The sequence below is a fragment of the Sebastes fasciatus genome, chromosome 21, assembly GCF_043250625.1.
Source record: "Sebastes fasciatus isolate fSebFas1 chromosome 21, fSebFas1.pri, whole genome shotgun sequence".
Lineage (NCBI taxonomy): Eukaryota > Metazoa > Chordata > Actinopteri > Perciformes > Sebastidae > Sebastes > Sebastes fasciatus.
Genome location: NC_133815.1, coordinates 1,785,274 through 1,800,800, shown reverse-complemented (window position 1 = coordinate 1,800,800; position 15,527 = coordinate 1,785,274). Strand labels below are relative to the sequence as shown.

General features: G+C 35.3%; 2 protein-coding genes across 2 annotated transcripts in view; both read left to right on the top strand.

Moving 5' to 3' along the window:
- LOC141759653 (vasoactive intestinal polypeptide receptor 2-like) overlaps positions 1-6,729 on the top strand; it is a 32,266-nt gene extending 25,537 nt beyond the window's left edge. Inside the window, exons 7-14 of the mRNA XM_074621887.1 lie at positions 175-313; positions 1,192-1,342; positions 2,121-2,181; positions 3,321-3,390; positions 4,406-4,497; positions 5,458-5,596; positions 6,096-6,137; positions 6,229-6,729. Coding sequence (XP_074477988.1) covers positions 175-313; positions 1,192-1,342; positions 2,121-2,181; positions 3,321-3,390; positions 4,406-4,497; positions 5,458-5,596; positions 6,096-6,137; positions 6,229-6,390 — 856 coding nt within the window. The 3' untranslated portion in view covers positions 6,391-6,729. The remainder of the gene's footprint in view (positions 1-174; positions 314-1,191; positions 1,343-2,120; positions 2,182-3,320; positions 3,391-4,405; positions 4,498-5,457; positions 5,597-6,095; positions 6,138-6,228) is intronic.
- Positions 6,730-12,670: 5,941 nt separating this feature from the next.
- Positions 12,671-14,205, top strand: LOC141760070 (G2/M phase-specific E3 ubiquitin-protein ligase-like). The gene is made up of 4 exons (XM_074622716.1): positions 12,671-13,033; positions 13,253-13,434; positions 13,604-13,773; positions 14,118-14,205. The coding sequence occupies exons 1-4, from the start codon at positions 12,730-12,732 to the stop codon at positions 14,203-14,205; spliced, it is 744 nt and encodes a 247-aa protein (XP_074478817.1). The 5' UTR covers positions 12,671-12,729.
- The last annotated feature ends 1,322 nt before the right edge of the window (positions 14,206-15,527 follow it).

Below are 15,527 nucleotides of genomic sequence, written 5' to 3'. Positions count from 1 at the left end.
GGATCAACTCCAGCTGTTCACTCGGCTGCTATCAGCGTGTTTAGATACCACATCCTTCACTGGCTTCACACCACGACTCCCTCCATAAACACACTTCTCAACATTCCTCTGTGATTGTATATGTATATATATATATAAATATATATATGTGTGTGTATTTATATATGCATGCAGGAGGCTCCACTGCACGAGGAACTACATCCATCTGAACTTGTTTTTGTCGTTCATGCTGCGAGCCGCCGCCGTGCTGATCAAAGATGAGCTGCTCTTCTCAGACGACCAAAACACCGACTGCAGCACGCAACCCTCACTGGTGACTACATTTCTGTTTTTCTGTACTTAAAAGACCCCTTTTACATTTTGCAAACAATGATGACGTACGTAAGTGTAAGCATGAAAGTTTGGCAACGGAGGCAAAGAACGTATATTGATTAGAAGTGAAAGCCAATTGTTCGTCCAACTACCAAGATGGTGACGGGCAAAAACCAAGATGGCCGCAGGCAAAAACCAAGAAGGCGACGGGCAAAAACCAAGAAGACAACGGGCAAAGGCGACGGGCAAATACCAAGAAGGCGATTGCCAACTACCAAGATGGCAACGGCCATAAACCAATATGGCGAATGGCAAAAAAACCAAGATGGCAACGGGTAAAAACCAAGATGGAGACGGCCAACTACCAAGATAGCGATTGGCAAAAACCAAGATGGCAACGGGCAAAAACCAAGAAGGCGATGGCCAACTACCAAGATGGCAACGGCCATAAACCAATATGGCAACGGCCATAAACCAAGATGGCAACGGGCAAAAACCAAGATGGCAACGGGCTTAAACCAAGATGGCAACGGGCAAACACTAAGATGGCGATTGGCAAAAACCAAGATGGCGACGGCCAAACAACCAAGATGGCGACAGGCTATAACTGCACTTCATTGTGCGTTCCTGTATTGTGTGATGCCATTAAAGCTGAAACTTCAACTATATGTTTAAGGTTTCAGTTGCGTTGTAGTCGGACTATTTCTTTATATTTTTTAAACGGTATTCTTTCTGAAACCGATGTATTAGTACTTGCATTACATGTTTACGATACTGGTAGTACTGGTCAATTAGTTCTAGGAGATTTAATCTGTAAAATTACCTTTTTGTTTACTCTAATTGTTGTCTACATGTCTGTAATAAGGTGTGTTGTTGTAGGTGGGCTGTAAGGCCAGCCTGGTGTTCTTCAACTACTTCATCATGGCCAACTTCTTCTGGCTGCTGGTGGAGGGTCTTTACCTGCACACGCTGCTGCTCGTCATCCACATCTACTCCCCCCGCCTCTCCGCCTACATGCTCATCGGCTGGGGTACGCTGCACTACGACACCAGCACTTGTTGTATGTATTACTGCCGCGTTCTGTGAGGTAAAATTACTGTTTTTATGAATGTAGTCTGGTGGCTTTGAAGAGAGCGATATAACTGCTTCAGTTCCCCGTCAGAAAGCGGCTGGGTGCGAGAGCAGCAGAAAAACACGTTTTAGCCCCCTGAAAAAAAATCAATATCAGTTTGTGTGTACGCTATATTTAGAATATTTTCACTGCTTTACTTCGCCGTCAGACAGCCCGTTCTGACGGCGAACTGAAGCCGTTATAACGCTGTCTTCAAAGCCACCAGACTCCATTCACAAAAACAGCAATTGTACCTCTCAGAACACAGGAGTTGCTGGTCTACCACTGCATCCATCGCTTTGTTTGAGTTATTGTGTGACTTTCTGATCTGAACTAACGTGGCGTAAGTCCGCCCTTTAAAACTAGTCTCTGAAGACCAAACCTATTGCCTTTCTGCAGAAATTGTCTTGCAAAAACACAGACAGACATGCTGGTGAGGCGGACCAGTGTGCTTCATGAAAGGTCGGGTGGTAAACAGTCTCCTGGCTCCTCTCCTGTTGGCTCAGATCCGTTCTGCTGCCATGCAACACCTCCTTCCACCATCCATCACCACTTTACCAACACTTCCTCCCTAATGCATTAACATTTAGCCCCAGCTGTTTCATGTACATCTGTGTGTCTGTGTGTGTAGACGTCATGTTTCCTGCGTGGCACCTCGTGAATCTAAACAGACTTCCTGTCTCCTCTCGTCTCTCAGGAATCCCTTTTGTCTTCATGGTAGCGTGGATTATATGTCGGATAAACCTGGAGGACACCAGGTGAGTGTTTGTGTAGCATCTTAAAGGTCCCATATCGTGCTCATTTTCAGGTTCATACTTGTATTTTGTGTTTACATGCTGTAATGTTAAAAAAAAACTTTATTTTCCTCATACTGTCTGCCTGAATATACCTGTATTCACCCTCCGTCTGAAACGCTCCGTTTCAGCTCATTTCAACAGAATTGTGTTGCTAGGCAACAGTTTGGGTCCATGTTTACTTCCTGTCAGCTGATGTCATTCACATACACTGCAACAGGAAATAAACTGGGACACATTTAGAATGTTTACGTTTAAAACCGTGAAATGGTCTAAATATATTGTATATTTGTGACATCACAAATGGACAGAAATCCTAACGGCTTGTTTCAAACGCACAATTTCTGAATACGGGCTGTGTGTGTATTTCTCCGTATATTGAGCGTTTTGATAGTTTAACAGTATTTATATAGCACTTAAACCTGCCAAAAGACATGAAAATCTCACTTTTTTACAATATGGGACCTTTAATAAAATAAGACGACTGTCGGCCTCTAGTGGCGTCTACCAGCACCGCAGCAGTATTAACAGCAAAATGTAGTAAATCGAATTAGAAGAAATTACATAAAGTTAAATAATTAAATACAGGTTGGTTTTATTATGTCAAAAACAAGATATTTATTCTAATATTATTATTTATTTTTTATATATTTAATACTTTTATAATATGCATTGATTCTGGATTTTTGAATGATTTTTAATTTAATTTAAAAAAATATTTTTTTATGCTTTTTCATTGAACTTTTTTAGACACAAAGTATTATTCAAAGTAAAAAAAAATATTTTCATTTGTCTTAAAATATGCATAATATGTTTCTTGTAATATTATCTTGACTTCAGTGCCTTTCTTTTAGTTTGAAAAGAATCTCAACAGCTTTATTAGCATGAAAGCGTTCCTATTTGTTTGTTTGTTGTTCCCACATGAATCAGATTCCCAGTTTGAGAACCACAACTTTAACCATGAGGAACATTTATTTCCAAAAAAATAACATTCTGGTGAATGAGGTGGTCCTTTAGAGCAGCAGGTTTAGTAGCTCTGGTTTTAAAAATATATATTTTTCAAAAACTATAGAAACGTGACTGATTTATGTTCTTATTTTCAGTTGTTGGGAGATGAATGAAAACCCCATCCCAGAAAGAGTGATGAACTGGCCCATCATGGCGTCTGTCATTGTGAGTTCTGCACCAACAAGTTATTATAATGAGCTTTAACTTTTGTTTAGACCAGGGGTCAGCAACCTTTACTCTCTAAAGAGACATTTTAGGAAAAAAAAAAAATCTGTCTGGAGCCGCAAAACATTTGTTCATTGTGATGAAGGTAACACAGTTTATAGTCTAAGTATATCGTATATAAGTCTAATGCAATGATTGTGAATGTACTAAAGTGTAAATTTACTACGGAGTATTAGGGTCACATTGAGGGAAAAAACATCTGAGATTTCCAGAAAAAAGTCGTAATATTACGAGAATAAAGTCATAACTTAACGAGAAAAAAAGTCGTAACATTACGAGAATAAAGTCATAACTTAACGAGAAAAAAAGTCATATTACAAGAATAAAGTCATAATATTACGAGAAAAAAAGTTGTAATATAACGAGAATAAAGTCAAAACTTTACGAGAAAAAAAGTCGTAATATTACAAGAATAAAGGCATAACTTTACAAGAAAAAAAGTCGTAATATAACAAGAATAAAGTCATAATATTACGAGAAAAAAAGTTGTAATATAACGAGAATAAAGTCAAAACTTAACGAGAAAAAAAGTTGTAATATAACGAGAATAAAGTCAAAACTTTACGAGAAAAAAAGTCGTAATATTACAAGAATAAAGGCATAACTTTACGAGAAAAAAAGTTGTAATATAACGAGAATAAAGTCAAAACTTAACGAGAAAAAAAGTTGTAATATAACGAGAATAAAGTCATAACTATATGAGAAAAAAAGTCATAATATTACGAGTTACCACCACTGGAAACTACTGCCCACTATAGATACATGGTCAGTAGTAAACAGCCGCAAGTTCAGGTATTGGAATCGGTGTCGGGAAGTAAAAAATAGTATCGTAACATGTCTAGTTCGTAGCCGTACTGCTCTGCGATTTCACAGATTCTGATTTTGATTCTTTGTGGTTTTGAAGAACAAGCTTTATTCATCACCAGGTTCTCTGTGTCTTTGTGTTTCTCTAAAGATCAACTTCATCCTGTTCATCAGCATCATCCGCATCCTGGTGCAGAAACTGCGCTGCACTGACGTCGGAGGAAATGAGCAGTCGCAGTACAGGTACAGATTTTTACCTCTGACCTCTTACAGATTTAGATTTGTACATTTTAGAGAGCTTTCAGGTGACATAATGACTGCTATATTTTAGGTAACCTTAATTTTGAAGACAACAGAGCCAGTCCTGACCAATCTGGTGCCGTGGGCCAGATTTTAGCTGGTCCTCACCTCTTTTGGCCGTGTTATTTTTGTGCATACAGATGACATATAGCGTCTTAACCTGCTTATAATATAGCTAACATATTGACCTGGATTGTGAGACACCCCCCTTTCTTTCAAGGCTCCTTTTTTAAAAAGATTTGTTGACTTGTTTTGATAAAAAAAGAATTAAATCCGACCAGGATTCACCAGAACAAGGTAAACTAATATACAGTATATATTTTAAATGCTTCAATTTAAATCTTAGTTGAATTGGCCAAAAACTAAACCTATTGGTTGGCCTGTTTCTGACATAATTTAACCATCTAAAATTAGTTTATATTTTAATTAGACTTTTCCTGTCTCATTGATCACCGTGATCTTAAAATGGGAATTATTCTCCTCCTCAGTTCTTGGTTTACTTGGCCTAATGTTAACCCTCGGAAAATGATCTGACTAGCATTAACATTACTGTCAAGTAATGTCGTAAAAAAATCTTAATATTTTGAGAATAAAGTCAGAAGTTTACGAGAAAAAATGTCGTAATATTATGAGAATAAAATCAGAAGTTTAAGAGAAAAATGTCGTAATATTACGAGAATAAAGTCATTTTATTCTCGTAATATTAAGATTTTTTTCTCATAATATTATGACTTTATTCTCAAAATCTCAGACTTTTTTTTCCCTCAATGTGGCCCTAATACTCCATCGTGTAATAATGTAATGTTGCTGGTAGCGAAACGTTAATTCTCTTATAGCTATGTAGCAGGATTTTAAAGGCGCTATATATTAAAGGTATTGAGTGTGTGACTGTGTGCCCTCCAGACGTCTGGCTAAGTCCACCCTCCTGCTGATCCCTCTGTTTGGAATAAACTACGTGGTGTTCGTCTACCTGATGGAGCCGGCCGACAAAAACATGAAGCACATCAAGATCTTCTTTGAACTCGGCCTCGGGTCCTTCCAGGTGACATTTTATAACACATAAATATATTGTATACACGTGCACATTGTTGGATAAACGTCATACCGTGAATATTATTTTCATAATATTACGACTTTTTATGTTTGTTTGTTTTTCCTAAATTGGCTCTTTTGATAGTAAAGGTTGCTGACCCCTGAACTAAACCAACCAAATTGTTATATATCATACTTAAATTATACATAAATGTGGCTGCAGCCCTCTCTCTTTCTCTCATATATACACGTGTGTATGTGTTGATTTATATGATTAAGTTGTTATTTGTTTGTGTCTTCATCGTCCTTAAAACTTGGTCTTAACTCAAATTTGGTATTTTGTCTTGTATTCGATTTAAGGCTTTACTTCAGACCTAATCTCAAGCGCCGATGCCTAAAACACACAGCTTATGTCAGAAACCTTTTTGCTTGTACGGTACGCTAAATGCTGCTAATGCTAAATCAGTAACAGTTGTGTGTGTGTGTGTGTGTGTGTGTGTGTGTTTCAGGGTCTGATCGTGGCGGTCCTCTATTGTTTCCTTAACAGCGAGGTGAGTCTATACACACACACATGTTTCCACACATTAAATGAAATCATCCGCTCCACAGACACTGAATTCTTCCATGTTGGTGTATGAAAAGGTCCAGAGCGAGCTGAGGAGGACGTGGAGGAGTTTATCTCTCAAGCGTTACGTGGGGCGGGACTACCGGCTGCACGCCATGTCGGTCAGCCGCAACGGCGCCGAGTTCCCCAGAAACTCCCGAGCCCAGTCCATCCTGCAGACTGAGACCACCGTGCTCTGACAGAACTGATGCTCGTATTTACCCGGTACAGTCGTAAAGTCTTAAAGGACACTTTTACAGACATATCGTTTGCTCCTGCAGGGACTGAACCTGCAGAAGGTGAACGGCTGCTCGTTGAACCGTGTTTGCCTCTGGAAGCGTTTTATGAATTCATGACACACATGAAACAGAACAGAGACCTGCATCAACTAACTGAAACATTAAAGGCAGGGTTGACGATGTTCTCCAGGCTCCACTATTTGTTATATTGGTTGAAATGGTCTTTACACCTCGACAGCGATCCGTTACTGATGAGCTCTGAGAAAGGACCGGAAAAGAGCCGTCATCTGTAGCTGCTGTAATCCTCGCAGTCCGCTTGGAAAGAACCAATCAGATGCCTCCCTGCCTCCCTGCTCGTACTCTACCCTTGACGTACACCAGCCTGAACTCAAAGCGTGTCGCCGCCGCACGTTTCCTGGAGAATGGAAGAGAAAACTCAGCCCTGCAGTAGCACCGCTGCGGTTACTGGTCATGAGGTAGCGTTGTTGAGTTGAGGTCCTCTCTCCGCTCTGTGTCTGTGAAGTAGTTACGATGCGGCGGTGCTCGTGCATGTGTGTGTGTGTGGGGGGGGGGGGGCGTTGCCTTGGAAGGAGCCCCGAGGGGAGGGGGGCGGGGTTTAGACCAGGGGTCAGCAACCTGCGGCTCCGGAGCCTCATGCGGCTCTTCAGCTCCTCTCCAGCGGCTCCCGGTGGATTTTTTCAAAAATTAGTGGAAATGAATAACTGTTTTTTGTTTCCATTTTAATTTTTATGTATCATTGTTGTAGGTCTATGGTACGACGGTACGACGGAGTATTAGGGCCACATTGAGGAAAAAAAAAAAATCTGAGATTTCGAGAATAAAGTCATAATATTATAAAGTAGTAATTTTATGTGTTATTTTCTTTTTTCTCGTAAAGTTATGACTTTATTCTCGTAATATTATGACTATTCTCGTAAAGTTATGACTTTATTCTCGTAATATTACGACTTTTTTTTCTCGTTAAGTTATGACTTTATTCTCGTAATATTATGACTATTCTCGTAAAGTTATGACTTTATTCTCGTAATATTACGACTTTTTTTATCGTAATATTATGACTTTATTGTGTAAATCTCAGATGTTCTTTCCCTCAATGTGGCCCTAATACTCCGTAGTACATTGTCTCTTTGGCCCTCACTGCATTAGACTTATATACTATATACTTAGACTATAAACTGTGTTACCTTCATCACAATGATCACATGTTTTGCGGCTCCAGACAGATATCTAAAATGGATCTTTTGATAGTAAAGGTTGCTGACCACTGGTGTAGACGGAGCTCCTGAGGCTTTCCAACATCGTCGACCTTTAAGTCCTCCTTTCATGATTACACAAAATAAAGACCAAAATACTGCGTCAATAAATAAAAACACACTTCAATTCGACTGTTTTCAGCTCATTAAATGTGCGCCATCAGCTCAGACTGTCTATAGAGATGGATGACGCGTCTCTACTTCCTCCCGCTGTACAGACGTGAAGCCAAAATATCCCGGATACGGGAGATACCATCTTGATTTTTTGACGACATTTGATCAGGCGCTTTGGAGCCGCGGTATCGAGGTCACCCAGCCAGCCGAACCAGTCGTGAGCCGAGCACGGCTAACAGTAAAATAACTATTAACTAAGTTTAATTAACTATTAATTTACCATCTATAAATGATGGTTATTATAAAGTGTTACCTTTTATTTTTCATGTGTATTTTACTGCCAAAATGCAATCTTCAGAGTTTCCCACCAGAATTGTACTCTTCAGGATGGAACAGGATCCATCATCAGACACCAAAAACTATTCAATAAAAGAGAATTACTGCCTTTAAATGAAGTCAAATCTGCAGGAAAAAAAGGGGGTTAAGTTCTACTTGCCAAAAACATACTTTGCCTCTTACTGAGAACGACTGTTTTGTATTTTCTGTCTTTATGTCGAGTGTATTAATGTTGGTTATGTGCATGAGGTCGAGGGACATTTATAAGCTCTTGAACGCAACCTGTGACTCCGTATGTTTTATGTATAAAAGCTTTTTATCATTTAGGCTGAGTCATGTTTGCTCTTTTATCCCAGCACTCACATACACATTGTACGTATGTTCTAAAATATTATGTATATATTATAAAATACAGTTTTTTTTTTGCTGTTTTGTTAAGAACTAAAGCTCCGTCTAAACCCGGGGTCAGCAACATCGTCTCTTCAGCTCCTCTCCAGTGGCTCCCTGTGGAATTTTAAATATGGAAATGAATAACTGTTTTTTTGTTTACATTTTCATTTTTATTGATCATTGTAGTAGGTCTATGGTACGACGGTACGACGGAGTATTAGGGCCACATTGAGGAAAAAGTTATGACTTTATTCTCGTAATATTATGACTTTATTGTGTAAATCTCAGATGTTTTTTCCCTCAATGTGGCCCTTATACTCCGTAGTACATTGTCTCTTTGGCCCTCACTGCATTAGACTTATATACTATATACTTAGACTATAAACTGTGTTACCTTCATCACAATGATCACATGTTTTGTGGCTCCAGACAGATTTTTTTTTTTTTTTTTGCCTAAAATGTCTCTTTTGATAGTAAAGGTTGCTGAGCCCTGGTCTAGCCCTTTATTTTGTCCTCAATTTCTATCACTGAGAGTAGAAAAATATGGCATTCTGAGAAACACAAATACTTTTGTCTAATATTATTATTTATGGACACATTTTACTAAAAAAGGAAAATGTTTTGACTTTGTCATTTTATTTTTACTGGAGTCATTTCTACCACGAACTAAGAAAAGCACTCTATATGTGTGCTTATCTGGTGTGTATGTTTCCATCGGCGGTGGCGTAAAACCATCACCGCTGTGTGTTTATCTGCACTTGACAGCTCACGCTGACCCCTGCCGTCAGAGGTCGGAGGTCAACGAGGAAGAGAGCACGTTGCTCCACAGTGGTAAATAGAAGAAAACAAACTTGAGTGTGAGTCTAGTTTATTGTTGGGAGACTTTCTGTTTCTCCTGGGAGCGGTCATGTTTACTTTTCTGAGAGTTAGATGTTATCTCGTTGGTTAAAAGGTAAAACTTAAACACAGCCGAAGAAAAGAAAGACTCAAACCCGGCAAACCTGAATGGCAAGGAAGTTAACTGGAAATAAAAAAGGTTGGAGGAGAATTCATCCCGAGTCCTGCGGAAGAGTTTAACTGAGATTATTTCAGTTTCACTTCTATGAGATAAGAGAAGATGTTGAGCTGGATCTGTCGGGCCGAGCTTCCTCCTCTTTTACTCCTCGCCAGCGATTGTTCTTTGGCTCTATTCTTGCCTTATAGGCCTACAGAAAGGTTTACTTGGCTTGTAGTTGTGCTTACGTTTTGATAGAGTAGACTATTAAAGGGTGTGAGAGTTTATAAACGGATGTTTTGTAATAAATTTACTTCAATTCATCAAGATTTTTCTACGTTTTGGGATTCTCCGTTCACGGTGGAGGCATGCGAGGAAAAAACTAATTTCAATTATTATTTTTTATTTAATCATCCCAAAACATCAAGTCAAATAGCAAAAGAAGTCTCTTTATGTAATACACAAATCATTGGCTAAGTACTACAAGTTAAAGTATATAAAGTATACTTTCATAAACTAAACAGTGGGCTACAAATATATAATAACAATAGTTCATAATATAGTTGCAGTACAAAATACAACTTGGATGTAAGTTGTTTACTCGAAGTTTACTATTCTTACCCTTAAAAGTGTACTTAGAATTATACTTTTATAAACTAAAAAGTGGGCCAATTTAGTCCCAAGAAGTACTGACGTAGTACACTTACAAGTACACTACTAGTACATTGATATGACTTTATTCTCGTAATATTACGACTTTTTTTTTCTCGGAAAGTTATGACTTTATTGTGTAAATCTCAGATGTTTTTTCCCTCAATGTGGCCCTAATACTCCGTAGTACATTGTCTCTTTGGCCCTCACTGCATTAGACTTATATACTATATACTTAGACTATAAACTGTGTTACCTTCATCACAATGCTCAAATGTTTTGCAGCTCCAGACAGATTTTATTTTTTTCCCCTAAAATGTCTCTTTTGATAGTAAAGGTTGCAGACCCCTGATGTATGTGGTGTTTGGACTGTAACTGGAGTTAAATGTAATCATGGGTTAATATTGGTGCTCCAGGTTTTATATACACTCTTTGGTTTAATGCCTTTGCACTCGCAGCATCTGATTGGTTTGTAGCATGTGAGAAGTCCCGCCTACAAGACACCTGATTGGACAAGCCCCAACCAACTGCCGTCCTGTCAGCCAATCAGCTCGCAGCATTGGGAGCTCTGATGAAGGTCACCCTGAATTCAAACTTTCCCACTTCGACCACTGAGGTAAGAAACAACCGCGTAAATCACCATTTATACGAGTTAAAGTGAATATTACGACCATATTTTAATGGTGGTAAAACAACCTTGAACTCTAAAACCGGTTTACTTGAAGAATAGTTTTAATAACGGTTGCAAAATGTTAGCTAGCTAGCGAGCTAACGTTAGCCACTAGCTTGCTAGCTAGCTAGCATTTTGGAAATTAACACCAGAGACAGTTATTAATATATATGGTATATATATATGTATATATATGTATATATATATGGTATATATATACATATATACCATATATATAACATATTAATATATATTACTATATATGGTATATATATGGTATATATATACCATATATATAACATATTAATATATATTACTATATATGGTATATATGTATATATATACCATATATATTAATGTATGTTATATACATATATATATGGTATATATACATATATATGGTGTATATATATATATATATATACCATATATATATGTATATAACATATATATTAATATATATGTTATATATATATATATACCATATATATATATATATAACATATATTAATATATATATATCAATATATATATATTAATATATATGGTATATATGGCAAGCCGTTCAGGAAATTATTATATATATAATGTGAAATTTGAGAATATTGAATGAAACTCTGAATATATTGAATGAACTCTGAATATATGGAATGAAATCCTGAATATATTGAATGAACTCTGAATATATGGAATGAAATCCTGAATATATTGAATGAAATCCTGAATATATGGAATGAAATCCTGAATATATTGAATGAAATCCTGAATATATGGAATGAAATCCTGAATATATTGAATGAAATCCTGAATATATTGAATGAACTCTGAATATATGGAATGAAATCCTGAATATATTGAATGAAATCCTGAATATATTGAATGAAATCCTGAATATATTGAATGAACTCTGAATATATGGAATGAAATCCTGAATATATTGAATGAACTCTGAATATATGGAATGAAATCCTGAATATATTGAATGAAATCCTGAATATATTGAATGAAATCCTGAATATATTGAATGAACTCTGAATATATTGAATGAACTCTGAATATATGGAATGAAATCCTGAATATATTGAATGAACTCTGAATATATGGAATGAAATCCTGAATATATTGAATGAAATCCTGAATATATGGAATGAAATCCTGAATATATTGAATGAAATCCTGAATATATGGAATGAAATCCTGAATATATTGAATGAAATCCTGAATATATTGAATGAACTCTGAATATATGGAATGAAATCCTGAATATATTGAATGAAATCCTGAATATATTGAATGAAATCCTGAATATATTGAATGAACTCTGAATATATTGAATGAACTCTGAATATATGGAATGAAATCCTGAATATATTGAATGAACTCTGAATATATGGAATGAATCCTGAATATATTGAATGAATCCTGAATATATTGAATGAATCCTGAATATATTGAATGAAACTCTGAGAATATGGAATGAATCCTGAATATATTGAATGAATTCTGAATATATGGAATGAAACTCTGAGAATATGGAATGAAACTCTGAGAATATTGAATAAAATCCTGAATATATTGAATGAACCCTGAATATATTGAATGAAACTCTGAGAATATGGAATGAAACTCTGAGAATATGGAATGAAAGTCATGATATATTGACGGAAATTTGAGAATAATGAATGAAGTCTTGAGAAACCATAATCTATAGTCATATCCTGACATCAAAATAGATTTCAATAAATGAATGAAGATTGAATGAATTACAATCTAGTGGATGTTAAATTTTAGTTCAGTTGGCGAGTTATTACCATTGGCAGTAATTACGTTGTATTTGTTTTATTGTTTATTATTGTTTCAGTGATTTAAAGATGACTTCGGAGAGAATAATGGAACGGATTGGCTCTAGAGTAAATACTGACAGCACTGTACGCTTCAATATCATAAGAAGAAATGTGTGGGATGGAGCATGCAGAGCCATGGCCAGATCCAATTTTTCACCTGAGAAGAAGGTAGATGTCAAGTTTACTGATGACTATGGAATATCTGAGGGGGCTGTGGACAATGGAGGACCCACTCGGGAGTTTTTTCGACTCTGTCTACATGAAATCAAGGACAAAATTGGCATCTTTGAGGGTCCACCTAATGCTAAAGTCCTCACATGCAACTCCAAAGGTACTTATGGTTGGATTAATTAATATTGCTGTAAGAAGCCACTATTTGGATCAATACATTTTGTATCTACAATACTTTTTTGGAAAGGGAATTTTGCATAACAAATTAACCTGAGTTCTCTATTCTCACACAGATTGATGGCATTGTGACATAAACATTCTTTTTGATGTAACCATTTGACATGTGATGTGATGTGTGTTTAATTTCATTTGATAACAGCGATGAAAGACAATGGATACTTCTATGCTGGCCAGATCATGGCAATGTCAATTGCCCATGGGGGACAGAGTCCATGTTTCCTGTCTGAACTCTTGTATGAGTGTCTCCAAAAGGGTCCAGACAATGTGAAGGTCACAACTGAACATATTACTGATGAAGAAACAAGATCACAGGTGCAATCGGTGAGCATATTTTCCTTTGATTCTATCGTATTTAGAAACTTTTCATTTTGCATGCACCCATTAACACACAAGTTAAACAGTAAAGCTAACAATTGTATATCTTAATTCTAAATAATAGTCAGTAAAGATTTACTATCTTCATATCCTAATGTTATTTTGATATGTTTAGATCTTACAGGCTGAGACTGAATCACAACTGCAAGATGCAGTTGCACAGGCAGCCAGCTTGATCAGTCTGGCGGGTCACAATGTTCACATAACACTGGGAAACAAACAAGAGACTGCTTTGGACTTGGCTCACTGGTATGTCCTCCAGCGGACCCGAGCAGCTTTTGAAAGGTATGTTTATGTCCGAGCACATACCATAATTTTACCTTTGCATACAAACAAATGCTAGTTTTGTGGTGGTAACATGGTGGATATACAAGAGATGAAAGAGGAAAACGGATACAAGAAAAAAAGCTTAGTTTTGAGTTGCTACCACACAAACTATGTTACCACAGTATACGATCACATTTTATGATGGATGTAGAGTTCCATTTTTTAGTGCACCAGTGTAAGTGAAAGTATAATTTATTTTGTCTGGAATTCATTGTGGGTCCTCACTATATTAAACAAGGAAAAAACACCACAGTTTCTAATTCACTTGACCTACATATTACAATTTGTTTCCTTTTTACTAGGTTCAGAGATGGCTTAACGTCTCTAGGTGTCCTAGATGCTCTTCAGAGATACCCTCTACAGTTGAAGTGCCTTTTCGTGACTTCGTAGACGGTCCCTGACCACTCGTCTCACAGCCGGCCGTGCATACAGACCATGGATGTATTTGTTATGTGTCCTGCTCAGAGGACGGCTCATTATGATTAATATAATGACCTAAAACACAAGAAAGCAGAAGCGCCGTGATGACGTCAGATTCCATTCCATATTCTCAGAGTTTCATTCCATATATTCAGAGTTTCATTACATATATTCAGGATTTCATTCCATATATTCAAAGTTCATTCAATATATTCAGGATTTCATTCCATATATTCAAAGTTCATTCAATATATTCAGGATTTCATTCCATATTCTCAGAGTTTCATTCAATATATTCAGGATTTCATTCAATATATTCAAAGTTCATTCAATATATTCAGGATTTCATTCCATATATTCAAAGTTCATTCAATATATTCAGAGTTTCATTCAATATATTCAGGATTTCATTCCATATTCTCAAATTTCACATTATATATATAATAATTTCCTGAACGGCTTGCCATACATATATATACCATATATATATATATACCATATATATACCATATATATTAATGTATGTTATATACATATATATATGGTATATATATGTATACCATATATATACCATATATATATGTATATAACATATATATATTAATATATATGGTATATATATACCATATATATACACCATATATATATATAACATATATTAATATATATATATGGTATATATATAACATATATATATAACATATATATATATATATATAACATATTAATATATATATATAACATTAATATATATATATATATAACATATTAATATATATATATATAACATATTAATATATATATTAATATATATATGGTATATATATATACCATATATATATGTATATAACATATTAATATATATGGTGTATATATATGTTATATATATATGTTATATATATTAATATATATGGTATATACATATATATATGTATATACCATATATATATGTATATAACATTAATATATATATATTAATATATATATTATTGATATATATTAATATATATGTTATATATAAATATATTAATATATAGTAATATATATATTATATATATATATGTTATATATATATATTAATATATATGGTATATATATATATATATATATAACACATATATATAACATATATATATGTTATATATATACATATATAACATATATGTTTATTAATATATATAACATATATTAATATATATATTAATATATAACATATATTAATATATATGTATGTTATATATATTAATATAGATGATAGATAGATAGATACAGTAGATGGATAGATAGATATG